This window comes from Pongo pygmaeus, chromosome X, assembly GCF_028885625.2.
Source record: "Pongo pygmaeus isolate AG05252 chromosome X, NHGRI_mPonPyg2-v2.0_pri, whole genome shotgun sequence".
In the NCBI taxonomy this organism is placed as follows: domain Eukaryota; kingdom Metazoa; phylum Chordata; class Mammalia; order Primates; family Hominidae; genus Pongo; species Pongo pygmaeus.
Window position 1 is genome coordinate 16,036,888 of NC_072396.2, and position 27,397 is coordinate 16,064,284.

At 38.9% G+C, this 27,397-nt stretch overlaps 1 protein-coding gene across 2 annotated transcripts in view; it reads right to left on the reverse strand.

Annotated features, from left to right (window-relative positions):
* Nucleotides 1-5,063: 5,063 nt before the first annotated feature.
* Nucleotides 5,064-27,397, reverse strand: part of ACE2 (angiotensin converting enzyme 2) — a 41,067-nt gene continuing 18,733 nt past the window's right edge. For both annotated transcript variants that reach the window (XM_054471966.1, XM_054471967.1), the window contains 11 exons: nt 25,222-25,391; nt 22,088-22,314; nt 19,659-19,803; nt 17,371-17,469; nt 16,209-16,331; nt 15,637-15,809; nt 14,309-14,367; nt 11,745-11,845; nt 10,261-10,377; nt 8,029-8,223; nt 5,064-6,046 (listed from right to left, as the gene is read on the reverse strand). In XM_054471966.1, the coding sequence (XP_054327941.1) occupies nt 5,938-6,046; nt 8,029-8,223; nt 10,261-10,377; nt 11,745-11,845; nt 14,309-14,367; nt 15,637-15,809; nt 16,209-16,331; nt 17,371-17,469; nt 19,659-19,803; nt 22,088-22,314; nt 25,222-25,391 (1,518 nt within the window). In that variant the 3' untranslated portion in view covers nt 5,064-5,937. The remainder of the gene's footprint in view (nt 6,047-8,028; nt 8,224-10,260; nt 10,378-11,744; nt 11,846-14,308; nt 14,368-15,636; nt 15,810-16,208; nt 16,332-17,370; nt 17,470-19,658; nt 19,804-22,087; nt 22,315-25,221; nt 25,392-27,397) is intronic.

Sequence of the window (27,397 nt, forward strand, 5' to 3'; positions counted from 1 at the left end):
ATATCCAGATTAGTACAATGACTCTTTATGTCATGTATAAAACTAAAGTTAAATAATATTAAATAATATATTAAATATGTTTCACATAAAGCAAATTTTTTAAGATGCTAAGGTACAATTTCTAGAATTAATTACACTGTTGCTTTCTAATCATCTTTTTTTTTATAAGTAGACAGTTTATTTGGGTCAAGTTTAAGGATTATAACCTGGGAGCAAAGACTCAAGTTGCCTGGAATCTACACTTTGATTAGCAGCAGTTGCAAGAGGAGTTGTAAAGACAAAAACAAAGGGACAGAGAGTGGGCTGATACAGAGCTGTTTGTCAGAAATTTTTATTTATTTAAAGAAATAACATTGGTTATTGATTAGATATATATCATTATGATTTAGGGTATGAGATATAGTGTCCAATGTGGTATTATTAGTTTAATATATATCTACTTGTGGCAATAGTGAACAGTTTCAAGAGATGAATACATAATTTAAAGGGGGAGAATGGCATAACTGCACATTCATTTTAATGTCTGAGTTTGATAACCAAAAGTACTTCCATTTTTTAGATAAAAATTTTCTATTTCCCAAATCTCAAGACCTGGATACAAAATATAGAGCTGCAGATCTAAGGCCTGAATGGCTGGAGTAGCAGGTGCTACCTGCACACTTGTGAACATTTTACCAAGAGAAAAAAGGGGAAAGTGGAGATTCTCATGTCTACATGTGTACTCAATGAACACATGTTACTCTGATTAGGTTTGTGGGCCCCATGGTCTCTGAATCAGTTTCAGGTCTGAAGATAACAAGAGTCATTGAGGGAGATAAAACGATTGATTGTTGCCCAGTGAAGTTGGTAGAAATTAGGATGAACTATGTATGACATGGTGCTGTAAATTCTTCTACTTGTGGACTAACTTTGGTGACCATCTGTCTAATCATGTTAAATCCTTGAGTTTGGGGATCTGGGGCTTCTGGCTAGTTTGATAACTGAAGTTTCTATTTTAGTCTGCTATCTTAACACAAAAATACAGAAGTACTATTTTAGCTTCTCATGCCTATTACTAAATAGTATTTCAGCTTTAAAACAGTACCTGCGGATGCCCTTCTTCATGGCCTGCTACTGAACCCACAGGTTTTAACCTCTTTCCGAGTATTCCATTGTCTTTTCTATAATGTCAAGAAGGGAGAGACAGATTCTGTAGAGGGCACCATTACAATGAAGAGACACCCCAATTAAACCCTGCTGCTATTTTCCAGAGATCAGTCAATAATCTCTCAGAGACACTTATATCCTCTCTCATCCCACTCTGTCCTTCAGCCACCAGCTAGTTTCAATGCTCCCTCTTGCTTATTTGTTTCTTGACATTTCATTAATAATTCCTTCATTTCAACAGAGAATTGACACGCGTTAACAGTCTTCTATTTTTTACAGAAGTACACAAATCTCAATTTATGATTAAATGTAACTCAAAATAATCACTAGGGCATTTGTATATTTTATTTTTGTAGTTTTTTTTTTGTAGTGTTGACTGTATGCTAGATTCTTTCCTACCCAAGAGAAAAGAAAGGACAGGTGACCCAAACCCTCTTTCTCAATGGACCCACAGTCCGATGGGGGTGCCAGCCTTTCCTGCACCACAGACTGTTTCCCCACTCAGAGGATGAGCTCATGCACAAGCTGGGTCTTTCTGGTCTCCCTCTTGAAGATTTTTTTCCTTTCTTCTTCTTATTTTTGTATATTTACCTTTTAAAAATAATCCTCTTTATAACAAAATACACGCTTGTTGCAAAAATTCAAACAATACAGAATTGTTTACTATGAAAAGAGGCCAAAGCTCCGCTTAGAAGCCTAGCTGCAAAAATCAAGTCAGGCAGCAATTTAAGGTACCACTAGAGGTTTATCAGAAAACAAGTCCACAATGGTTGAACTAGTTTACAGTCCCACCAACAGTGTAAAAGTGTTCCTATTTCTCCACATCCTCTCCAGCACCTGTTGTTTCCTGACTTTTGAATGATTGCCATTCTAACTGGTGTGAGATGGTATCTCAGTGTGGTTTTGATTTGCATTTCTCTGATGGCCAGTGATGAGGAGCATTTTTTCACGTGTCTTTTGGCTGCATAAATGTCTTCTTTTGAGAAGTGTCTGTTCATATCCTTTGCCCACTTTTTGATGGGATTGTTTGTTTTTTCTTGTAAATTTGTTTGAGTTCATTGTAGATTCTGGATATTAGCCCTTTGTCAGATGAGTAGGTTGCGAAAATTTTCTCCCATTTTGTAGGTTGCCTGTTCACTCTGATGGTAGTTTCTTTTGCTGTGCAGAAGCTCTTGAGTTTAATTAGATCCCATTTGTCAATTTTGGCTTTTGTTGCCATTGCTTTTGGTGTTTTAGACATGAAGTCCTTGCCCATGCCTATGTCCTGAATGGTAATGCCTATCACAAGGACAAAAAACCAAACACCGCATGTTCTCACTCATAGATGGGAATTGAACAATGAGAACACTTGGACACAGGAAGGGGAACATCACACTCTGGGGACTGTTGTGGGGTGGGGGGAAGGGGGAGGGATAGCATTAGGAGATATACCTAATGCTAAATGGCGAGTTAATGGGTGCAGCACACCAGCATGGCACATGTATACATATGTAACTAACCTGCACATTGTGTACATGTACCCTAAAACTTAAAGTATAATAATAATAATAATAATAAAGAAAATAAGTCCAGTGATGCTAGGAGGAGCCAAGTAAAAGAACACTATTCATAGTATTTCAAACGTGCATAATGATTTTTTAATGCTGTATAACTGTGTTTAGTGGTGATATGCAGAATTTATTGTTGTTATCTTAAACCAAATGTCTGCCTACACTCTTTTGGCAGTGAAGAAAAAGGAAGACTATGTGGTAAGAAACTTTCCCAAAGGGCAGGCTGCAGAGCAAGTTCAGATAAATCACTTGCTAGGTAAAATCCAACAGATGCTCCCTCGTCTTGCTGAGCATTTTCTGACCTACCAGAAGTCAAACACAAAGTCAAGAGGGTCTGGCAAAACTCACCTCATATCTACTTGAGTTCATTAAGATTCCAACACAGTAGATGTAGCAAGTTGAGTTTCTCAGTTTTTATTCTATCTTGGGAGTGGGTTTATGAGGAGGAGAGATTGGACCTAAGGCCCCATCTTTACCTAAATGTGGAGGGAGGAGGGTCTCAAATGAGGAAGAATAGTTCATTGAGAGACACCAGAGAAGAGGAAGCTAGCACCTGCCCCTTCTGGCCTGATCACTATGTTTCTCTGGTCTGTGAGCTCCACAATGGCCCTTTTGCATTAGCAGTTTCATTTAATCCTTGCTTCCTTATAGCCCAGGGTTTGGCAAAGTTTGTCTGTAAATGGCTTTGTGGGCCATGCCGTCTCTACTTCAACTACTCAGCTCTGCTCTGTAGCATGAAAGCAGCCCTAGACAATATGAAAATGAATGGGTGTGGCTGGGTTCCAATAAAACTTTATTTACGGACACTGAAATTTGAATTTCATATCATTTTCATTTATCATGAAATCTTATTCTAATTTTTTTCAACCACTTAAAAATGTAAAAATCACTCTTAGTTCACAGGCCAGACAAAAACAGGTGGTGGGGTGGCCAGGCGCAATGACTCACGCCTGTAATCCCAGCACTTTGGGAGGCCGAGTCAGGCAGATCACCTGAGGTCAGGAGTTTGAGACCAGCCTGGCCAAATGGTGAAACCCCATCTCTACAAAAAAATACAAAAAATTAGCTGCGTGTGGTGGCACACACCTGTAGTCCCAGCTGCTCGGGAGGCTGAGGCAGGAGAATCACTTGAACCCAGGGGGCAGAGGTTGCAGTGAGCCAAGATCGCACCACTGCATTCCAGCCTGGGTGACAGAGCAAGACTCCGTCTCAAAACAGAACAGAATAAAACAAAACAAAACAAAACAAAAAATGTGGTGGGCAGGATTTGGCCCATGGGCCATTGTTTGCCAATTTCCATCCTAGGCCCAGGCACCGGTCCCTGTTTGTAGAGTCTGCATCCTTTCAGAGGATGCTGCTACACAGGAGAAGGACCACAAGCGTTACCTGGTGGGCACAGTGAGGACTGTTCTGGAGAAAACCCCAAAGTTAAGTTATGGAAATAAGCAGGTTTTTCTTTCTGTGTTACAGTTGGACACTATGTCACATGCACATCGGTCCTTTGCCATGTCTGGGGAGGCTCTTTTGAAGGTGTTAGATGATGAAATTGGTTCCTGCAGAAATGATTCTTACACTGTGTTGAACCAAGTTTATGAACTTCATAAAGACCTTGTGGCAACTACAAAGGATGTTTAGATAGCAGTAGCTTGACAGAAGATTTTCATGATATATTAGAGAAGATGAGATATATACAAGATAAAAGAAAAAACTGTCTATGAAATGGTTGCTTAGCCAAGGAGTAAATTATATTGTATGTTGCCCCAAGCTGTGGGCCCAGTGAATGGCAGGATGATGCAGATGGTGATGCAAAATGTTGATTGTATCTCGTAAAATAACAAAGAACTCTATCTCTGCTACCTGGGTATCAGATAATTAAGACATCAAAGAGCCTCAAATGACCCTTATTTTGAGGTTATTTTATAGATTATGAAAGTCATCTTCCCTTCACTTGGCTAATTGATCCACAATTACCATAGAGAATTTATGAAGTACAAAGTCATTGTAACATTATGCTGGTCACCACATAGAATAAGTTAATGCGTAGAATTTAGATATGTTAATATATTTAATATAGTTTTAACCAATCTTCAGGTATCTAAGAAATGCTGTGCTCACACTGGGGTAGTGACTGCGAGAAATACAAAAGCAGCATCAGGTTTGGTTCCTAACCCGATGGTGTATACACTGTACACAACTTTTTTGGGACTAATTTTAAAATTGCTTTGTACAATAAAGCAATCTGAGAATTTGCAATATGTCACGAGACATTTGGGAGGTCAGGAACCCCAGACACTCAGATGATAACTTTGTTCATAGAACTGAAAAGCAGACAACGTAAAGAAGCCCCAGCACATAAGTAAGCATAAGGAGAGTGTAAATCTAGCATTTATTGAGTGCCTGCTTTGTGCTCAACGCTACTCAAACACTGTGAGCAAATACAAAAGATTTAAGAGACTGGGTACCCACTTCAGAGGGTGAACATACAGTTGGAATTTCCATTCACTCCACAGTTAGAGAACAGTAGAAATGAGTTTCTATCAGGCATGCTCTGGGAGTTCACGGAGGCCCCTGGCGCTAGTTTTGTGTTGTCAGGGAGATGTTGATCAAGCAGCTTGGAAGTGAAAAAGCAATGTCCTCTACCTGTTCCCTGGATTCTTCTCTCTTCAGACCTGTCACCTTGAAGAAAGTGTGATCGATTCCAAACATCACTGTAGGCAAATCACCATAGTACTTGGATTGAGTTAATGTGAAGAAAGCATGTCATCCTTGACAATGGATTAAATGAAAGTGAGCTAATGCATGCCATTCTCAATCCTTGCAGCTGCACCAGTTCCCAGGCACTGTCCTTACAAGTGATCCATCCATATTCCATACAAGGTCCAACACTTGCTCCCATGATATATCCTTGTTTTCAACTTCAGAAATTCAACAGACATTTACATTTAGATTATCCCTGAACAGCCTGTGAGACCAAATACACACTTTCCCTAATATACTCCAATACAAAATCCTTATTAGGAAACAGAACAGAAGTCAAACCCAGAGACAGAAATAAATACTGAAAGCAATGTCAATGAAGATGCTCTCTCCTTGGCCATGTTGTCTTTGGACAATTTTTTTTTTCTGAACAGAGTCATAGTTTTGACATTTAACGATATCTTTAACAACTTATATTTTCTATACCATGAAATTAACATTTACATACAACAAAATCACCTCAAGAGGAAAAACATAGATTTTTCTAAAAGGAGGTCTGAACATCATCAGTGTTTTGGAATCCTGGATTATTTTCTCCTTTGCTAATATCGATGGAGGCATAAGGATTTTCTTCATTTCTTGCTTTATTTTTCCTGTTAAATAGAGCAAGGTTGCCTTAATATACTTATGTTAAAATCAATCGAACTGTTGAAGATCAAAAAGTTTGAGGGCAATCTGTGTTAAGGAGGCTGGGCGGGAGGAACAGGAAGTTTCATAAACTGTTGATGTGAGTATAAATTGGTACAGCCGCTATTGAGGGCAATTTGGCAATATTTATCAAAATTAGCAATTGCACGTATGCTTTGACCCAGCTTTCCCACTGCTAGGATTCATCTTACGGGTATATTGGCATACTCAGGAAATTATCTATATTAAGCCACCACTTTTTTTAAGTAAACACAAATATTTGGAAACAACACAAAAGTTCATCAATAGATGACTGTTTATCAAAATCACAATCCATTCGTGAAATGGAAATTATACTGCCAGAAAAAAGGAGAAGTTTTTTGTGCAACTAATGTGTAATGATCTCTAAAACACATTAAGTGGGCTGCGTGTGGTGGATCACACCTATATAAATAAAAATTAAAAAAAAACATTAAGTGGAAAACAAAATATGCAGAACATTGTTTATAGCCTAACATTTGTATACTAAAAAATGAGATATACATATGCACATACACACATATATACACACTAAAAAAGTATATATTTGTATACTAAAAAGGAGATATATATATATATGTCTGAGAAAAAAGAAAAAAAGACTATATATGTGTGTGTGTGTGTGTGTGTGTGTGTGTGTGTGTGTATCTCCAAGGAACTGATAATTTTGTTTGGCTTTGGGAAGAGAACTTGGAGGCAAAAGGTGATAAGGAAGACTCTTCATGTTCACCTTTGTATTTTTTAATTTTCACCATATGAATGTATTACACATTGAATGCCTAATTTTTTAGATGAAGCTATTAAAATCTCTATAGTGAAGAAAATTGAGCAAAATAGACTAGCAAATATAGAGATTCAATCAAGAATATGTTTAAACAACCTGAGGTGTGCATAGAGTTTTGTTAGGTGCTGTAAAATATTAACCTTCATTCCATAAGCCCAGCAAGAGTCAATTTCTTAAGGATAGAAGAAAAACATCTAGTAGCAAAGCAAGACTAGAAATCAGGTCTCTAGTAATTTAAATCCTCAATGAACTTTGATCTTCGGTTCAGGAACAAATTAAAGCGTGCCTAACCATGAACTGAGAGAATCACATAGAGTCTGAGCTACCCCATGAGAAATAAAGCTGAGTAAAGAGTAGCAGTTTGGGCAGGGCACGGTGGCTCACGCCTGTAATCCCAGCACTGGAGGGCGAGGCAGGCAGACTGCTTGAACTCAGGAGTTCAAGAACAGCTTGGGCAACATGACAAAACCTGGTCTCCACAAAAAATACAAAAATTAGCTGGGCTTGGTGGCGCACCCCTGTAGTCCCAGCTACTCAGGAAGCTGAGGTGGGACGATCACTTGAGCTTGGGAGATCGAGGCTGCGGTGAACTATGATTGCACCACTGCACTCCAGCCTGGGTGACAGAGCAAGACTCTGTCTCAAAAAAACAAACAAACAAACAAAAAACCAAGAGTAGCAGTTTCAAAGAAATTTCACAGCCCATTCTTGAACAATTTCATGGTTCAAACCCATCAGCAATCCAGTCTCCAGCAATCCAGTCCCCAGTTTTAGACTGAAAAGGATTCAGCAGTGACAGCAGTGAAAACCATTCCCTGAGCCCACCCATACCTGCTGAGTTTGCAGTGCCTCTTTGTAGGAAGGAAATGACACTGTGGCTGGGATGGAGTTTACTAGGGCATGCTAATAAATCCCAGGCCAGATACTTACTGTGTGGGCTTACTAGGAAGATGAACTGCTGATGACATCTAGTAAATTTCTAGGGAATGCATCAGAGTATTTAGTTGCAAAATTGTCCAACTAAGTAATTGGTCTATACAATCTACCACTTACTGAAAATTTTCCAGTTACTGTTCTCTAAATCTTTCTATTTTTGGATAGTTAAGTCTAGGAAAGGCCACTTACTTTTTTCGATCTCTGATTCCAGTGAAGATCAAGACGACAATGCCAACCACTATCACTCCCATCACAACTCCAAAAACAATCAGCCATATGGAAACAGGGGGCTGGTTAGGAGGTCCAAGTGTTGGCTGTATCCCCAGAAACTCCAGGCTGTTGTCATTCAGACGGAAAGCATCATTGATACGGCTCCGGGACATCCTATTTGCAAAAGCAAAAAACAGCAAAGGGGACACTTAGACAAAATAAAATTGTATGTAGTTATTTACTGTTTATATCATTGTTCCTGAAAGGATTTAATAGAGCTTATCATAAGACTATACACCTATCCAGGCATGGTGGCGCATGTCTGTAGTCCCAGCTACTTGGGAGGCTGAGGCAGGAGAATCGCTTGAACCCAGGAGGCAGAGGTTGCAGTGAGCCGAGATCGCGCCACTGCCCTCTAGCCTGGGTGACAGAGCAAAACTCCGTCTCAAAAAAAAAAAAAAAAAAAAAAAGAAATATACACCTAAAATCATAAGAGCAAAGTAAATAGGTCTAATTAAAGATATAAGTCTTTGACAATTATGCATCTTTCATACCTTGCAACCTAGATTAGGTTCATCAACAGCTCCATTGGAAAATTGAGTTGCAAGTGTGCAAATGTATAAATGGTTGGCATTTATTCATTTGTGACTGCTGTGTTTAAGGGCAAAGTTAACATATTTGGCAAGAATTTCCCTTCTGTCAGAGTACATCTACAATGACTTTATATCAAATAATGGAAACGGATAATTGGATACACCTCTTCTATTATACAAATGAATCAGGTCCTATGACCAAGTCTCTATAGTGATATTTTCCAAATAAAAGGTATTGGCATTTGGAGGTAGCACTGGGGAGGCACATAAGAAAGGGACCTTTGCCAGTGTCTTCAGCACTGGGATGGGAAATGGCTGACTTTTATGGAGGCAAAAGGATAAAGATTGTTTAAAGAAAAAAAAAAAAAAACAGTGATATGGAGAACATTCTGGATCAAAGACCAAAGTGTCTGGCATCTCATCTTCCTACGCTTGGGTATAGCCCAGGTCAGGAGGTCAGAGTCCACCAGAGAGGGAGAGAGATCAATGCAGGATTAGTCAGGTAACCCCTGGCAACCTCAGCCAGAAAAGGTCTGAAAAGAGTCATCCTGGAAACAGAGAGTCTGAGGTCCCCTGTAGCTTGCAGCTGAGTATCCAAGAAGGCTGAGCTTTTTCATAAAGATCTCAGCCAGAAGTTTTCCTCAAGACAGACACAAGTCTTCTGGAGGCAGTGAGTGAGTCTCTGGGCACAGCTGGGTCATACACTCCAACCAAGTCAGATTTTCTAGGCACACCCTGCCCAGCAGGTCTTAGATCTGCTTCCAAAGTTAAACAGGACTCTGATGCAGCTCGAGAGGGCCACCTAGTGAGCTGCCCAGAAGCAGTAGGTATATTAAGCCTTTTTATAATGACAGGAAACCATCTGCAAGGTCAATCCATTCTTCACTCCTGCTGTCTGTTGTGGGAAACAATTGAGGCAAATTGGACAGACTGTTTCTTCTAAACATTCATTGCAAGTCCCTCACCTAGCGTAGAGGCCAAGAAATATGTAAGGAATCCTGTACTTGCCTACCTTGTTTCAGGATTTGGGCAGTTAAATGAATCCTACATCAAAGTCCCGAGAGCAAATGATGGCAATACCTGTCCACGTCCCTTCTGCACTTACTATTTTCCGTGAGTTCTAGCCAGACTTTCTTCAACCAGCACCTGCTCCCCTTTACCAGAGAGCATTCTCGGACCACAAGATCTGCCCTGCCTGCTGAAATGCTGGGGAATTAATGCCACCTGGAAGCAGTTCTCAGCCAATAACTGATGGGAGGTGGTAAATAAATACCCCAGCTTCCTCAGCCCTCTGATGGGACAATTCAGGTGCACATTCTACACAGTCTCTCCACATTTCCCAGCAGGACTGAGCTCTAGTTGCCCATAGTGGTAACTTGCTTGATAACATGTAATCTATAGTTTTCCTTCCCTTTTGTAAGAGCCTACATCTGGGGGAACTCAAATCAAGATTATTCCCTTGCTGTGGGATCCTTCTGGAATTACATGGAGTTTGTAGCATGAGGTAACACATGTAAATGACACAGAATAATGCTTGGCACACAGGAAGAACACATAAAATACTGGTTATTGTTGTATTTGGTAACCCCCTCACCCTTAGATGAAAGTAAAATGTCACCTGATGGCCTTTTCAACTTCAGTTCTAGGAATGATGTCAGACACATTTTTAGGTGCAGTGACAAAGAAATTAAAGGAGATTCTTGGTTTCAAATTAGCCACTCGCACATCCTCCTCCCTGTAGAGAAACAAAACAGACATCTTCACTTGTGGCACAGAGGACACAATAAAGAGAATGAAGACTTCCCCTGCTGGTGAAAAGGAGATTAGAGAGAGGATCACAGGGTAGAGAGACATGGGGGAGGGCAAACAATGAGAGGATGTAATTGTCAAAAAAAAAACATTAATGCTGCCCAAAGCACATGAAATCAACTACATAAAAATTGTGATATCAAGTTTTGGCACTATTTGTTCTGCCTTTATATAAAATCCACATCTTTTTCAATGATAGAAAATTTCCAAACTGAAAACAGCAGGAGAATCAACAAGGAATAATTGGTGGCCCAGGATTGTGGCAAACAATGTGGTGGGCAGAGATGGCTCAGTACCACACACAGATTTACACCCACAACCTGGTCCTACCCAGCAGAAAACAACGTGTTGCACCCATGGATGAAGGTAATGAGTGAGGTCTACCATACGATGTGACAGGACTGTGCTCTCACAGCTGTCAAGTGATCCTAGCACAAAATAAGGTAGATCATGTGGCTCATAGCCCTTGAGTGACTACCCATCTAACTCAGAATAAAAGCCAAAGTCCTTAGAACGGCCTTCAAGGCCCACATGACCTTTTGTCTCTCCCTCCTTCCTCTATGCCCTAACATCATCCTGGCCATGTCTCCACTTGTCTTCTAATCTGCTCCAACCACACTGGCCTCCTTGCTGTTCCTTTAACAGGCCGAGGATATTCCTTCCTCAGGGTCTGCACCTGCTGTTTCCCCCAGCTGAGACACTTTCCCCATTGTCTGCATTGCTGGCTCTTGCTCTCGCTCTCTCGCTCTCTCACTCTCTCCCTCCTGCTTCATATACTTGTTCAAATATTAGTGACGTCTTTTCTGACCATTTTGGTTAAAATTGACCTACCCCCTGCCCAACACACACACACACACACACACACACACACACACACCAGCCCTCCCCAGACCCTTTTATATTTTTCTCCTAGCACTTAGTACCTTGTAATTTTATATTTCACTTACATATTACACACATATACACACACACAACATACGTACTAGAATATAGGTCAATGAAGGCAGGAAGTTCTGCCTTTTATTTCTTTCAGTGCTGAGGGTGTGTGAGAGCATCTGAGAAGACAGTGACAGCTGTTTAGTAGGAACAATACTCTTGCAATTTACCAGTCAAATAAAGCACGATCAGCCCTCTATGGAGTCACCCAAATTCTACAATACCAAAGAAGTACAAGTTACTAGGAGATTTGTATCAATTTCACTTGAAGAAAAGTTTAGGCAGAGTATCTCCTCAGACTCAAGAGTAAGAGAAATCCTAGTTGGAGTAATTTGAGAACCCAGCAAATCAACTCACCCAAAAAGAATCATCTGATTTTTGACTTCTAAAAAGTACTTCCTCATGGCATATGCAACAGATGATCGGAACAGGTACATTTCATTGTCGTTCCATTCATACTGCAAATTCAGAAGAAAGACACTGCTCAGCTGGACTCATAAGACATTTATAATCTGATACTCCTCAAGAATTATTCTTAATATTCCAGAGATTCTTGCTATTCATTAAGTCAGTGACCTTTAATGTAAGTGTGCATCCGTATCACCTGAAGGGTTAGTTAAAACACTGAGTGCTGGGTCCACCCCTAGAGCGTCTGATTCAGGAAGCCTGAGATGAAACCCAATAATTTACATCTCTAACAAACTCCCAGGTTGTGGTAATGCTGCTGGTCAGGCAACCATGCTTTAGGAACCATTGGGTTCATGGGTCCTTTTACTTTAGTTTGATGTAAACTGAAATTAACACCTTGAGTGTAGGTTTACCGATGGGAGTCAAACAAAAGTTGTGGGTTTTGTAGCAAAATGTCTGTACATTGTGGACAAAATCAGTTTTTACTATTTTTATGGTACGTTCTCAGAAATGTACTTATCTATAAGTGTAAAAGAAAAACTTGAAGTTCAAATGAAAAATAACACTTTGTAAACAGCAAGCTAATCTGTTTGTTCTTGTTTTCCAGTGCTAAACAAATAGCTTATGTTTGCATAGCTTTTAAAGATTTAAAAGAAAGCATTCACTCTTTCCTCCAGTAGCCGGCAGTAGGAATCAATGAATGGCACTAGTTGTATGTTTCTCCTTTCCCTTTAAAAAATTATAATATTTCACAAAAGAATTGTTACATTCACTTCAGCTTGGTTTCACCCAGGTTTGGAGGAGTTCCTTTAATAGTAATAATATTATTAATATTGTTACTAATAACAGTCTGGCTACTATATAAATATAAAATATAAAAGATTTTAAAGGCTGAGTTCTCAAAATAATGCCATAGATCCACTGGAATTCACCATGAAATAGCTTGAACTGAGCAGATATTCTGACCCTGTTGTGTAGATGCACTAAATATATGATCTCGTTTCATCAAAACAGATTGTTGCTCAGTGAATTGGCCTCAGAACATTACAGAATCAAACCCCCTGAACACTATTTACCAACCCTCACTGCATGGAAAGAGGATGAGTATAAATGTCAAGAAAAAAGATAATTGAAAATATCCTGATCTGCTGAGACTAATTAAAATTTATTAAGCCAAGGAAGAGCTAATAAAAATATGACAAAGAAATAGTCCCACAATCACCCAATGATTATTACGAAATAGGAACTTGAACTCTTAACGATTGGAAAGAAATGCACTTCCATTTTCATTTTTTCTTTCTTGAATGTTGATCTTTTTACTCTTGAGTTATTTATGTTTTGATGTCTTACCTATGAAAATTATACTAAAAGTGTTATTGAATCTTGGACAATGTTTAACTTTTCACGAAAGGTAAGGGGGTAGAAACACAATCTTTGGATCTATCCAATGCAGACAACAATTTACTGTAGCATCTTGGACCGTTTTATCCAATAGTCCCAGATTGACTTCTAACCCTGCAAAGCCTTCAGGGTGTCATGCCCACTCTCAGGCTTTTGAACCCCATTTACCCGAGACTACTCTTTCCTCTCCTCTTTCCCAATCAAAGCTACTACTTCCTCAGGCTGGATCACCTGAGACAGGTGTTAACGACAGAGCAATAGCTAAGTAAATAATTCACATTGAGGTGTAAATAACACAATTTCCTGTAAAATATTTTGTTACTCCCAAAATGCATTTCCCTAAATAAGTGGTTCTCAAACTTTGCTGTGACTAGAATCACCTGGGGAGCTTTAAACACTCTTGATGCCCAACTCTTGACTCCATACCCCAGAACAATTAAATCAGAATCTCTGGAGGTGTATAACCTAGGCATTAATATTTTTGAAACTTGCCATGTGATTCCACTTGTGCAGCCAAGTTTGAGAAGCAGTGTTCTAAATTAGAGCTTCCCAGTCTTGATTGTACGTACAAATCACCTGGAGGCTTGCTAAAATGCAGATTCTGATTAAGTGGTCCAGGGCTAGGCTTGAAATTACGCATTTTTAACAAGCTTCCAGGTGATTCAAATGCTGCTGGTCCATGGGCCACACTCTGAGTGAAGCCAGGATACAGATGATTGACTAAAATAAAACAAACTAGAAAAACCTAACTGTACTGCTTCTAAAAACAAACTACCTTTCAAAATATAACTATATTCTCTTTCTGGAATAAAAGTAATGGTGACAAGAGTCAATTGAAAGGATTGGTATCCGATATTTAAGGATTGATACAGATGTTTTCTCATTGAAGTTCATAACACCTTCAAGGCAATAAAAAGTAGGAATAGCTTATCCAATAAGGAATAGGTTACTTTAAAAACCCAAAGCCAAAGGCCAGAATCTGGAACTTATAGTTTTGAAAAGAACCACATGGCTTCTCTTCTTTCAGTTCACACTGAAATGGGTTTATTGTGTCCTATTTAAGTGAAGAATGTGCACTCAAAAATAATCAATTCACTGTCCAGAATACTCACTGCTTTATTTCCAAGAGCTGATTTTAGGCTTATCCTCACTTTGATGCTTTGGTCTGCATCTGATTAAAGAGAAATAGCAGACTGCTGGTTACAGACGACAGATTGCCCACATGTGCTTATTTCCTTTTCCTCCCAAGATCCCACTAAAGTGATAGTAAAGGGATCTTTTAAAAGTATCAACAGACTTTTGGAAAACGAGAAATGATGAGACAGGGGTAACTGCTTTCTCAGGGACAGGAAGCCATGACCTAATTTGTACACAGAGGGGGCACAGCACAAAGAGCCAAAAAATCCAGAAGAGGTTTGGAATTCAAGCACAGGTGAGGGTGGGAAAATAATACTGGGCTGAAAAGAAGAGGAATGGAAGTCAGGGTGTGGTTAAAACCACTTTGGAGAACAGTTGATCCTCCTACCCCTTGTGTCCTTGCTTAGACAGTCAGTTGGAGGCTATGCTCCAGAAAAACAAGAGGTAATCCAAGAAAGAAGACATGGAATCTAGGAAGCAGTGGATTCAACCCAGGAGAACAACAAATGTTGGGAAAGGAGAATATAAGACTCCAAGAGGGAAGTCTCTAGGGAAAAAAAAATGAGACTGAAAAGAATAGATATGTTGAAATATTTGGGAGAAAAACTAACACAACGTAGATAGCAAATTAGGTAGGCCAAAAAATTCAGGCAAGTAGAAACTTTGAGACAAACAACAAGCCACATAAGAAAGGACACAAAATAGTACATTACTTGGCTCTTCAGGCATAGTGATGTAAACATTGATAATTGTTTTACTAAAAATCATTATAAGGCCTTATTGGAAGAGCAAGAAATGGAAGTGGAAGAGTAGACCAAAGTGAAGGTTTAAAACTGAGCAATAACAAAATAGCAATATAAGAAAATTATTTAGAAATATGAAAGTGACTGCCAGAAAGAAGAGATAATAGCATTAAAATTGTTTAAAAAAAAAGTATTTGTCTTTGGAAAGCAGGATTCGAGTACAGGTGGTTGGAGACAGTTATAATATGTATTTTAAAGATGAGACTAATAAAACAGACTTGAAAGAGTACACACTCTTGTATGTGTATGCACACATGTGCATGCATCTGTGTGTGTTTGTCTGTACAGTTGCTTTCACTATGTCTCATACATAAGTGCTCGACAGTTGTGATTTTTCTCCCATAAAATGGCAGCTGTTACCATAGCAGAGAAAGAAGCAGGTACTATAGAGAAAGAAACATTCTCAGCTGTGTCACAAGTCCTCATGAGACTGGGGCCAAAGGAGACTAGACGAAGTAGACAAGGAATGGGTGTGAAACTTGTCAACTGGGTGTACTCACATGGACTCCAGTCGGTACTCCATCCCACAAAAGAATTCTTGTTCTGGTCTTTCAGCCAGGTAAATAAGGGCTCAAAGTAGTTGAGCAGTGGTCTTACATTCATGTTCTTTGCTCCTACAACATTTTCCAATGCTAGGGTCCAGGGTTCTGATTTTCCAAGCCTCAGCATATTGCTACACAAAAAAAGGGGGTTCAGAGCCTTTTGAGGGGTTCCAGATGTACATATATTTACATCTATGATCTATGGTTTCTTCTCTTTGACTTGGCTAAATTTGCTTCTGGCAGATAAGAAAAGAATGCATATTAACGGATATATTCCTCCCTAAATCGCTGTTTCCTTCCAATTACCAGGAAGGCTGTAGTTATGATAGGGAGAAAAGAGATGGCCCACCCAATTGTTGTATGGTCTAGGTTCCTGTCTGACCACAAATTAAATGTTTGGTTTGTAAATGAGGACATTTTGAGGCCATAAAATTTTCTTTTTAGAACAAAGAAATCAAATTCAAACCTAGGCATGGAAATGAGTAATACTGAATACTAGGAGAGGTTCAACATTTTGAGGTATTTCTTACAGCAGTTTCTGTCCAGCTTCTGTAGAGTTTGAGATGTCACATTTGTGCAGAGGGCCTTCATGTTTAGCTGCTTGGCAAAGTGCTTCTTGAAACTGGAATTGGTAAAGGGTCCTTGTGTAATATCTGCACAGGAGACAAAGAAACAAAAAAGCAGTCGCGTGTTTACTTACTGTCTTAGAGTTATAGATTGGGGCATATATTTAAATCTGGAGCCCAAGTAACCAAAGAGATACTGATCAAATCTCTTTCTCCAGACATGAACTCTACACTCATCATAACCTATTTGCGTTTTATGTATCTGTTGATAAACATGGCAATATTACTCTGTTAAATGTTAGCTAACATTTGTTTTGTGTTTTACAGATTAATAGCCCTTTCACATAAATGATGCAAATCCATCCTTATAACAAGTCAATAATATTATTTTCATTTTACAAATAAACTGAGCTCCAGCAAATTCAAGGACTGGGGTTACTAGGTGAAGAACATATGTTTTTGGACTTCAAGTTAAAAATTCTCTTTCTATTACAATGTACAATAAACTGCCAGTAACAAGAAGACGAAACTACTTTTTATTTCTCCCAATGATACTATTGATTGCTTGATGGCAGGGACAAGATCTTACACAAGTTTAATTTAACCCAATAAATTGTGTTAGTTTAAATTGAATTGAAATTGATCATCTATACAGACAGTTCCCAACTTACAACGGTTGGACTTTTGATTTTTCGACTTTACAATAGTGCTTTCAGCTGTATATGTTAATGGTAAGTACCCAAAGTTTTTCACTTTCAGCACAGTATTAAATAATTACATGAGATATTGAACACTTTATTATAAAATGAGGTTTGTGTTAGATGATTTTGCCCAACAGTAGGCTAATGTGAGTGTTCTGAGCATGTTTAAGGTAGACTAGGCTATGCTTTGGTGTACCATAGGTTAGGTGTATTCAGTGCATTCTTAAGGTATTTTCAACTTATGATAAGTTTATTGGGCTGTAACCCCATTGTAAAGCAAGGAGCATCTGTATTGAGCTTGGTAGTTATGGGTGGAAATAGAAAAATTATAATTATCACTTCATTTATCCCCACTTTTTGTCGTTATTAGCACAGCTGTCCACAAACCCTAGAAGTTAAACAGAAACAAGAAAACTGTAATTTACCGAATGAATGAGTAATCATTAGAAACATGGAACAGAGATGCGGGGTCACAGTATGTTTCATCATGGGGCACAGGTTCCACCACCCCAACTATCTCTCGCCTTTGGGGAGAAAAGAAAACAACACATTAGCTGTGGATCACCCATCACAAGCATCACAAGCAGGTGGGCATAACCAGTGCAGTTTCATCAATCAAAAATTTTTTTTTTTTTGAGACAGAGTCTCACTCCGTCACCCAGGCTGTAGTGCAGTGGCACGATCTTGGCTCACTGCAACCTCCGCCTCCCAGGTTCAAGAGATTCTCCCATCTCAGCCTCCCAAGTAGCTTGGTTTATAGGTGTGCGCCACCACATCTAACTAATTTGTGTATTTTTAATAGAGACGGGGTTTCACCATGTTTGCCAGGCTGGTCTCAAACTCCTGGCCTCAAGTGATCTGCCCGCCTCGGCCTCCCAAAATGCTGGAATTACAGGCGCCACCGTGTCCAGCCAATCAATGGTATTTATATTAGAAATGGTTGTTGGGTGAAATAGAAACAATGTAAAAAAAATCACCTACAAAAATAAAAAATAAATAAAAATTTTTTAAAAATCAGACAGTAAAGCTCATTATGTGGTTATCTCTTAGTTTTAATTAATTCAGCCAGAATATACACTTGGAAAATAGCTATGTCTTCAAAAGACTAATTTAATAAAATTCATAAAGTGCATTGCATGGCCAAAAATGTACAGTGAAAGCCCTAATAATTCCTCTCAGGCACCACACTTCATGTACTCCTGGCAGACAGAATTTAATAAAATTGAAATCTTACTTATTCTCCACGCCTACCTAGCTCAAGTGTTCCCTCCTCTGTGAAGCCTGGCCCTGATCCCATCCACCTTCTGGCAGAATTAACCCCTCAATCTCCTTTAGCCTTCTCTAGTTGTGCCTCCTTTGCCATTTATCTCCCTGTTTTGCAGTTATTCACCTACAGTAACTTCCTGCCCTAGAGACTTGAGCTCCTAGAAGGCGGGGCTGTGTCTTGGTCTTCTCTCTAATTCCAGTGTCAAACATGGTGCCTGACACTACTGAAAGAATTAATTTATATTTATTGAACAAAGGAACAATTGATGCATTAATGAATCACTCTAAGGATCGGATTCCATGTGCCTTTAAAATAAGCTAAGAGGGATCAAAAGATTAATCCAGCCAGAAAAAAAGGTAGCAAAATCATGTATTTGGTCTTGATTAAATGGAATACATTTTTCCTTTAAAATTGCAGGATCATTGTAGACATAACTTCAGTAATATTTAAACACTGGAAACAGTTCTTATAGGTGCTGCATCTTTCCTCCCAAGTAAGATTTATGTTAACAGAGAGAATCTTGACAGAAGAAGTGTACTGTTTTAAACCTGTGCATGTGGAACTGCTTGTTACACATGAGATCTTCACTTCGAAAAGAAAATATAAGAAAAATAAAGAAAGAAATAATTGACCAGGGTCTATGATGGTAAAAAGAAGATAGATTTCTTTTTTCCATTCTCTCCCTCCCTCTCTCCTTTCTTTTTTTCCTTCTTTTTCTTTTTCTCTTATAATTCCTTCATCCAAAAACCTATTTATTTCATACTTGCATGTGACAGACACAGTGTGAGGCACTTGTGACACAGCAATGAGTAATGTAGTGCTGCAACCATGGAAACGGTCACTGTTGCCCAAATGTGTCAGGTTCTCTCTAGCTTGGAATTCTCTGTGTTCCCCTCTACACCCACGTCTTTCTCAGGGCTTAAATGCCTCTCCTCACCTGACACCCCCAGTTGGGCTTTGGATCTCCCCTGGACACTAATGGACCCTGTACCCTCCCATCACAACACTACAAATTGCAGTGGTTTAATTTTCCACATCCTGCCATAAACTAAACGTTTTTTGGGGTTGAGGACCATACCTGAAATTATTAGCATTGGATCCCCAGTGCTTTGCCTAAAATGTGGGGTCACCATTTTGTTTAAAAGGCTGGATAAAAGAATATGTAAAATGAATAAATTGATCACTTTCAACATATCATAGTTTAATGAGTAAGCCAATACTTAAGAATATAGAGTATGAAGTAGTGTCACCTGACCCAAGGAAATTTTATCTGAGGAGATGGTATCCAAATGGAGACTAAAATATAAAATATAACAAACTAAAAATACAAAAAGTAGTTAGTTAATGTGTGCCTCTGTGTGTGTGTGTACATGCCAGTCAAATGCTTTTAAATACACAGAAAACTCATTAGAAAACATTTTACTGATTGCATATTCATTGACTTACTTCATCTCCCACCACTTTTTCATCCACTGGTCTTTGGGAATTTCCCCTTTAAAGACCATCCACCTCCACTTCTCTAACATGTAAGTAAATGGCAGAGTCCCAACAATCGTGAGTGCTTGTTTGAGCAGGAAGTTTATTTCTGTTTCTGAAAGTAAAATAGAAAAGGATAAATATTACGATGAAGATGACAGTGGATGTTTTGTGTTAAAGAGAATTCTCCTAACCTCAAAATACTATTCCTCAAGATGTACTTACTATAAGGATACATGAGAAAAATTGACAGTATTCATAATAATATGTATATATTTATTTTCTCAGCTAAGGGATTTGGAGTAGGTTGAAGCCCTGGAACAGAACAGGTAAATAAAACCCAAAGTTACTTCTACTCCTCATTTTCTTCATTAGTTTCGGTTTCCTCCCTTAAATACCTCTTATCAGAGTTCATTAGAGCTATTTCATCCACTTTCCCAGTCACACTGTTTATTCTGGAAAGCTCCATGAAGTCAGCGACTGTTAATGTCTCATTTAAGACTGTATAACCTAGTCCCATGTCTGCTACGTGATGCCTTCTGTGAGTCTTTGTTAAATAAACAAATACTAAACAGATTCAGTGAAAAGCCTGTAAACCAGGGAGGGGAAATAAAACAAAAGAGCCCTCCTGGAGGGCACTATCCACTGGATGGTGAAAAGTACAATGTACTTTAAATGTAAGGATATCTTCCTTACCAATAATTTAAAATGCTTTAACAAATCATGTTATTTCATTTTATCCTTTATTAGTGACATAAAGAGGCAGTGGAGTTCATCTCTAGTGTACAAAGGAAATGCATTGAAATGTAAGCAGTGGATGTTATCTACTTTTCACATCACTGTGTCTCCAGTGTCTAGAAAAATGTCTTGCACACAGTATGTGCTCGATAAATATGTTTGGAAGAAGAAAGAAAGAGAAAGGCGGAGGGAGGAATGGAAGGAATAAAGGAATTTATTTAACATTATTCACAAATCAGGGGCAGAGTCAAGAAAAAAAGCAGGAGTTTTCCAAACCGGTGGTTTAACCATGTCTAATACCATCTTTTTAAAAACAAAAACAAAACAAAAAAAAACTTTTATTTTAGGTTCAGGGGTATGTGTCCAGGTTTATTATATAGGTAAATTTGTGTCACGGGGTTTGTTGTACAGATTATTTCATCACTGATCTAAAACCATCTTAGGAAACATAGTCATCAACCATTTTTACCTGCTATCAGGGAATATTTAAAAATAATAAAATATCTGTTCATTGACTTGAATTAATGATATTTTAAAATTAGGAAGCAGGTATGGTTACTGTTAACTACCTTTGTTTCTCTCTTCATGGGAGGATGCTGCTACTGGTCTGTAATCCACTAGGACTGTGCTTACAGTAACTATTTCAAACATAATGATAGGCTTTACGCTGGCCCACTCCCAGGCCCTTGTGGGATCACCAAGGATCTGGAACCAGAGATAAAGGCAAAGTGAATTGTCTACTCAAGGATGGAGCTCATGACCTTGACCTCATCGACCAAATGCTCCAGACAGAGGAGCTGATCTTTATGTCACAAATAACTAAAATTAGGGGAGAGAATATACGGAAGAGAAGAAGGTATTAGGCTCTATTTGTCCTCCATTTATGAGGAAGAATCAAAAGCCATGGCATCCTCACTGAAGAAACTGGATCTCCTGAACATTTGTCATGTTCCATCAAGTCCAAGGCATCTAAAAGGAAATGGGCTGCCTCAGGCAGAAATGTTGAAGGATAGCACAGATCTAAGGGGATGTTACAGGGGAAATTCACGCTTCAGCAGGATGAACAAAATGTTTCAATTCCTTCTAATCTTGTTATTAAACACCTGTTCTTTAAGAATTCCAAAATTTAAAGCTATACTTTGCTTTGCATAATATTATGGAAAAGACTTTAGATTAGGGCTCTTGTTCTGGTTCTGCCACTACATTGAGTTTTGACTTTGGGCTACTTTCCCTCTCTTGTCTTCAGTTTACTCCTCTATAAAATGGTTTTTAGAATCTATTCCAACTCTAAAGTTTTGGGAAGTTTTTACCTAGAACCAGAGGGGTCTAGTTAGAATGCTGACACTAATTGGACAAGCCATTTCAGTTCTGTGAGACTGTTTCATCATCTTTAAGAAAAAAACTTCTGTTAGATATTTCACAGGATCCCAAGTCCATTCATTCAGTTACCTCTCTTATTCCCTTTTCAATAATACAAAACCAAAAGTTGACATGTTCTGGTATATACTTAAATTTTTTCACCAGTAGTAATTTCCAGTTACCTGTAAATACTTTATACCTTATGTGGCAAAAAGTAAATATTTCCTACATGAGATAATAAATACCTTTGCCTGTATCAGATTAAAGAACCTCCAAAACAAGCCATGAGAAAATGTCCATACCATTGTCTTCTTGAAAATCGGGTGACAGAAGACCAATGGATTTTAAGTGCTTAGGTGTGGCTGCAGAAAGTGACATGATTTCCCCAACAGCTTCATGGAATCCTTCATTAGCTCCATTTCTTAGCAGAAAAGGTTGTGCAGCATATGCCATATCATACTGGATATGCCCCATCTCATGATGAGCTGTCAGGAAGTCGTCCATTGTCACCTTTGTGCACATAAGGATCCTGCATGAAAATGGACAAGATGAAAATGAATCTCACTGACTTTCATTTAACCATTACAGTGGAGTTGTATGGGGTTTTGGTAGCATGAATCATCTTTCCAAGATTTATTCACCAGTGAATCTTGAGTACCCACCTCTTATGTCCTAGAAACAGTACTAGTTGCTCAATATAAAGCAATGGGCACGGCTGGATCCTGTTCTCTTGCTCATAGACTAACAGGAAGACAGATAAGCAGAGTTCTCTGCTACAAGAACTCTGAGGCAAGTACTCTATAAGTGATCAGTACACACAGCCTTGAGCATAAAAATGAGTGAATGTAGGCACAGTTCCCTAGAAGCACCAAGAAGGGCACGACTGAGGATACAATGAGCAATTTGGACCTTAATCAGTGTGCAGGAGTTTGCCCGGTGGATGACATGGAAGTTGACGTTCCTAGTGCTCAATGAGAAAGGCTTAGGGGCAGGGGGGTGGAAATGTGGCATTCAGGACACTGCACGCTGTTTGGTATTGCCAGGATAGAGAAAGAGCAGAAGGGGCTGCAAATTGAAACTTGGGAATCATTAGCATGTAAGCTGGGAAATAGATATGATGGGCCATGGAGCAGGAATAGAATGCAAGAAAAGAGGACCAAAGATAAACCTTTAGAAGGTCCAAGTACCTAAGGAGTGGGGAGAGGAGGATTATTCAGGGGAGATGGAGAAAGTACAATCAGAGAAGTCAAGGAAATCTGGAAAAGAATGACAACGTGGAAGTCGGTTAAAAAAAAAAAAGCATTTGAAAGACAACTTGTAAATCTTGTCTAATGCTGCTATAGCCCAATGGGATAAGAACTGCATTTGGCAATGAGATGGTGGTCCTTTTTAACTTAGCAAGAGCATTTTCATTCAGGTGGGTGTAGGGGTCACACATCAGTAGATTCCCAAATTTATTTCATACCACTTGGATCATGTCACCACCCCCTCCAATATCCTGCGAGGCCTCCTCATTGCTCAAGAATAAACTCAGCCACCTTTTATACACCAATATGACCCTGTAAACCAAAAACTATTTGAGATAGGTCTCAATCAATTCACAAGTTTATTTTGCCAAGGTTAAGAACATGCCCAGAAGAAAAGAAGAGAGAATTTATAGAAACAGTCTGTGGTTTGTGCCTTTCTCCAAAAATAATTTTGAGGGCTTCAACATTTATAGGAGAAAAGTGAGCTGGAGGGGATAGTGGGAGGGCATGGTAATCCACACATTGCAAGAGAAAGGGGGAAGGTAAGGAAATATTCAGTTACGTTTTCATCTCACGCTCAGTAAATCTATTTTCCTTTCACAACCCCAACCTACTTTTCTAATTTGCTTTCTCTCTATTCTCTTTTGAAATAATTATAAAAATAACTACTATATATTTACTGCTTACTGTATGTAAGATTCTGTGCTTGAAAACTTACTTATACTTTCTCATTTTTAAGCCTCACTCTAGTACTGGCATCAGTAAACTACGGCCTGCTGGCCAGCCATTGTTTTTATAAATAAATTTTTATTGGCACACAGCCACATCCATTCGTTTGTGTATTGTCTATGGCTGTTTTCATGTCACAAGGGCAGAGCTGAGTAGTTGCAACAGAGATCTGCAAAGCTTAAACTATTTACTATCTGGCCCTTTACAGAGAAGGATTGTAGATCCAATCCCTACCCTAGTCAATGCTGGTGGGGGCCTGCCAAGACTGTATCCACCATCCCCTAGCTGGCTGAGTCACAGCTGATAACGGCCTACAGCTGCTCCCTTCACTGCCTTTGGCCAAATGGGGGTTATGCTCCCCCATACTCTGGGGCAGTCCACAGCCAAAGACGGCCTAATACAAAAGGCTAGCCCCGTTGTCTTGAGGTGTGGCCTAGTCTGTGGCTCAAGTTATGCTCCAGAGAGCTTCATGGGATAAGGCTGAGGCCAAGTTTCCAGTAAAGATCACATCCTTACTTACCTCCCTCCTTTGTCCCAGCCTGCTTCCCTCATTTCCCTCTGCATCAGAGCTCTCCTCAATGAAGCACTTGTAAAACGATCTCCTTTTCAAGCTAGGGAATCCAACCTAAGGCTCTCACAAGCCTGCAACCTGGGAATTACTATTCTACTTTATAAAATAAGGAAACTGAAACCAAAGAAAGTTAAATACCTTGTCCAAGGTTGCATAGTCACTAAGTGACACACCTAGGATTCTGAAGCCTGTGCTCATTCTGCCACATTACACAAACTCTCCTTCACTTATTTCTCATTCTAGCCTAACTTGCCGACCTCAGTATGCAGGTCAGGGCCTGCCTCTCTGTATTCGATCCTGCTGTTCTCACAGCTTGGGTCCTCCTCCCGACTCTGTGTATCTGAATCCTTCTTGTCTTTCTAAACCTAATTCAAATCCCACTTGTAAAGCACGGTCTGATCCTATCTCCTATTGCAAGTGTGGTCAGTTTTCTTCCAGTTCTCCATAGAGCATGCCCTGTGTCTGTCTTACAACATGTACTACTTTCTCCCTTCGATCCAAGCTTATTTATTCACCTATTCTGTCTCACTCACAAGAGTGAAACATGGAGGGGAAGATCAATGTGTGATTCATATGTCCATCTTCCAAAAATCTTAGCACCAAATCTTTCCTGATATGGGTGCAACCATCCCCATTACCATACAACGCCAATGGATGCATAATATTTCAAAGAAAGCAGATTGTCCAAAAGTTCAAGTTAGAGCCTGCTGGCAATCCTCTTTTCCTGGGAAAACCCAAATGTGCTCTCCTGGACTCCCAGCCTTAGTTCAAGGAGAATTAACTTATCTTTTCTGTGCTCAGAAAAGCAGAGAAAGAATTCAAGTTAAACTTCAGCCTGCCTCTGTTGTCTCCCATTTAGTATCAGTTGTGTAAGTATCAGCCCCACTACCTGAAGTCGCCCTTCCCCAGGTCCCAAGCTGTGGGGTGGCAGACTACTTTCTGAACATTTCCTGGGTCAGTTAGCATGGAATTTTCCCAGAATCTTTGAGTCATATTAGGAAGACCAACAGACACAAAGAACTTCTCGGCTTCCTTGAATATTCTCTGTGCATCCCAGGCCTGGGAAAAGAGAACAGTATTAATTCCAGCATCAAAACAACAGCATTCTTAAATTAAATAAGCCAGGCACTGAAAAACAAATACCACATGTTCTCACTTATGTGTGGAATCTAAAACAATGGAACTGGTAGAAGTAGAGAGGAGAATGGTGGTTACAGAGGCTATGGGGTGGGGGCAATGGGGAGATGATGGTCAAAGCGTACAAAGTCTCAAACAGGATGAATAAGTTGGTTTTATTTTTTTGAGATCTATTGCACAGCATAGTAAATACAGTTAATAATAGAACATTGTACATTTTGAAATTGCTAAGAGAGTAAATTTCAAATGTTCTCACTGCAAAAAAAGTATGTGAAGTAATTGATATGTTAATTAGCTTTATTTAACTATTTTTCATTGTATTCATAAATCATGAAATCACCTTGTACCCTATAAATATATACAATAATAAATGTCAATTTACAATAAAATTTTAAAATGGAAAAAAGTGCTAATGTCATTTTTAAAATAGCAGCATTATTTCTGTTGGATATATACATTGGCATAACCTTTCCAAAAGGTAATTTGATAACACATATGGATAGCATTTGAAATTTTTCTCTTTATCTCAGTAATGCTGTCTCTAAGGAACTAACCTAAAAAATTATCAGAAATTAGATTCAACAATTACATTGAGAATTATTTTTAATAGAGAAAAAAGTTGAAACGACCATCAGAATGGTTAAATAAATAATGATACCTTTGAAAAACAGAATAATGTGCAGCCACTCAAATTATATTTATGAAAAATTTTTTGGTTTATATCTAAAAGACAGGCAATAACAAATGCTGATGAGGGTGTGGAGAAAACGGTACCCTCCTACACTGTTGGAAGGAATGTAAGTTAGTACAACCACTATGGAAAACAGTTTGGAGGTTCCCCAAAAAAGTAAAAATAGAGCTACCATATGATCCAACAATTCCACTGCTGGGTATATACCCAAAAGAAAGGAAATCAGTATTTTGAAGAGATATCTGCACTCCTATGTTTGTTGCAGCACTGTTCACAATAGCTAATATTTGGAAACAACCTAAGTGTCCATCAGTAGATGAATGGATAAAGAAACTGTGGTACACATACAAATTGGAATACTATTCAGCCATAAAAAATGAAATCCTGCCATTTGCAACAACACAGACGGAACTGAAGGTCATTATATTAAGTGAAATAAGCCAGGCACAGAAAGACAAACATTACATGTTCTCACTTATTTGTGGGATCTAAAAATCAAAAGAGTTGAACTCATGGACATACAGAGTGGAAGGATGGTTACCAGAGGCTGGAAAGAGTAGTGGGAAGATGGCAGGGGCAGGTGAGGATGGTTAATTGGTACAAAAAAATAGAAAGAATGAGGCTGTGTGATTTGTGACTTTGGGCAAATCATTTACCTGAGCCTCAGTTTCCTCACCTATAGCATGGAGCTGTCACAATACCTATCCTGAGTCAGAGATGACAATAGAAGAGATGGGTGTAAAAACCCTTTAGAAAGACTAAAAATCTACATCAAGATGGCCCTATACTGCTGCTCAACTTCAAAGTGGAGCTAGAACAGCTACAAGAGTCTAGAGGCCTTGCAGTTTCACTTTTTATTCTGCAGTGGACTTTTCCCAGGAGTATGTTATGTATGTGAAGATGTTCATTGCATTGCTTCTTACAGATTTAAAACTATTAACAAGCAAAGGTTCAGCAATGCACAAATAGTAAATTATGGTGCAATTATCTGAAGAAATTTTATAAGGCAAATAGAAGTATGATTAGATATTCTACTCAGAAATGTAGAATTTTAGTTGAATGAACAAATATACATAATTATAACTATAATACCATTTCATCAACAGAAGGGAACACAGAGAATTTTTTTTTTTTTTGAGACAGTCTCATTCTGTCACCCAGGCTGGAGTGCAGTGGCGTGATCTCGGCTCACTGCAACCTCTGTTTCCCGAGTTCAAGTGATTCTCCTGCCTCAGCC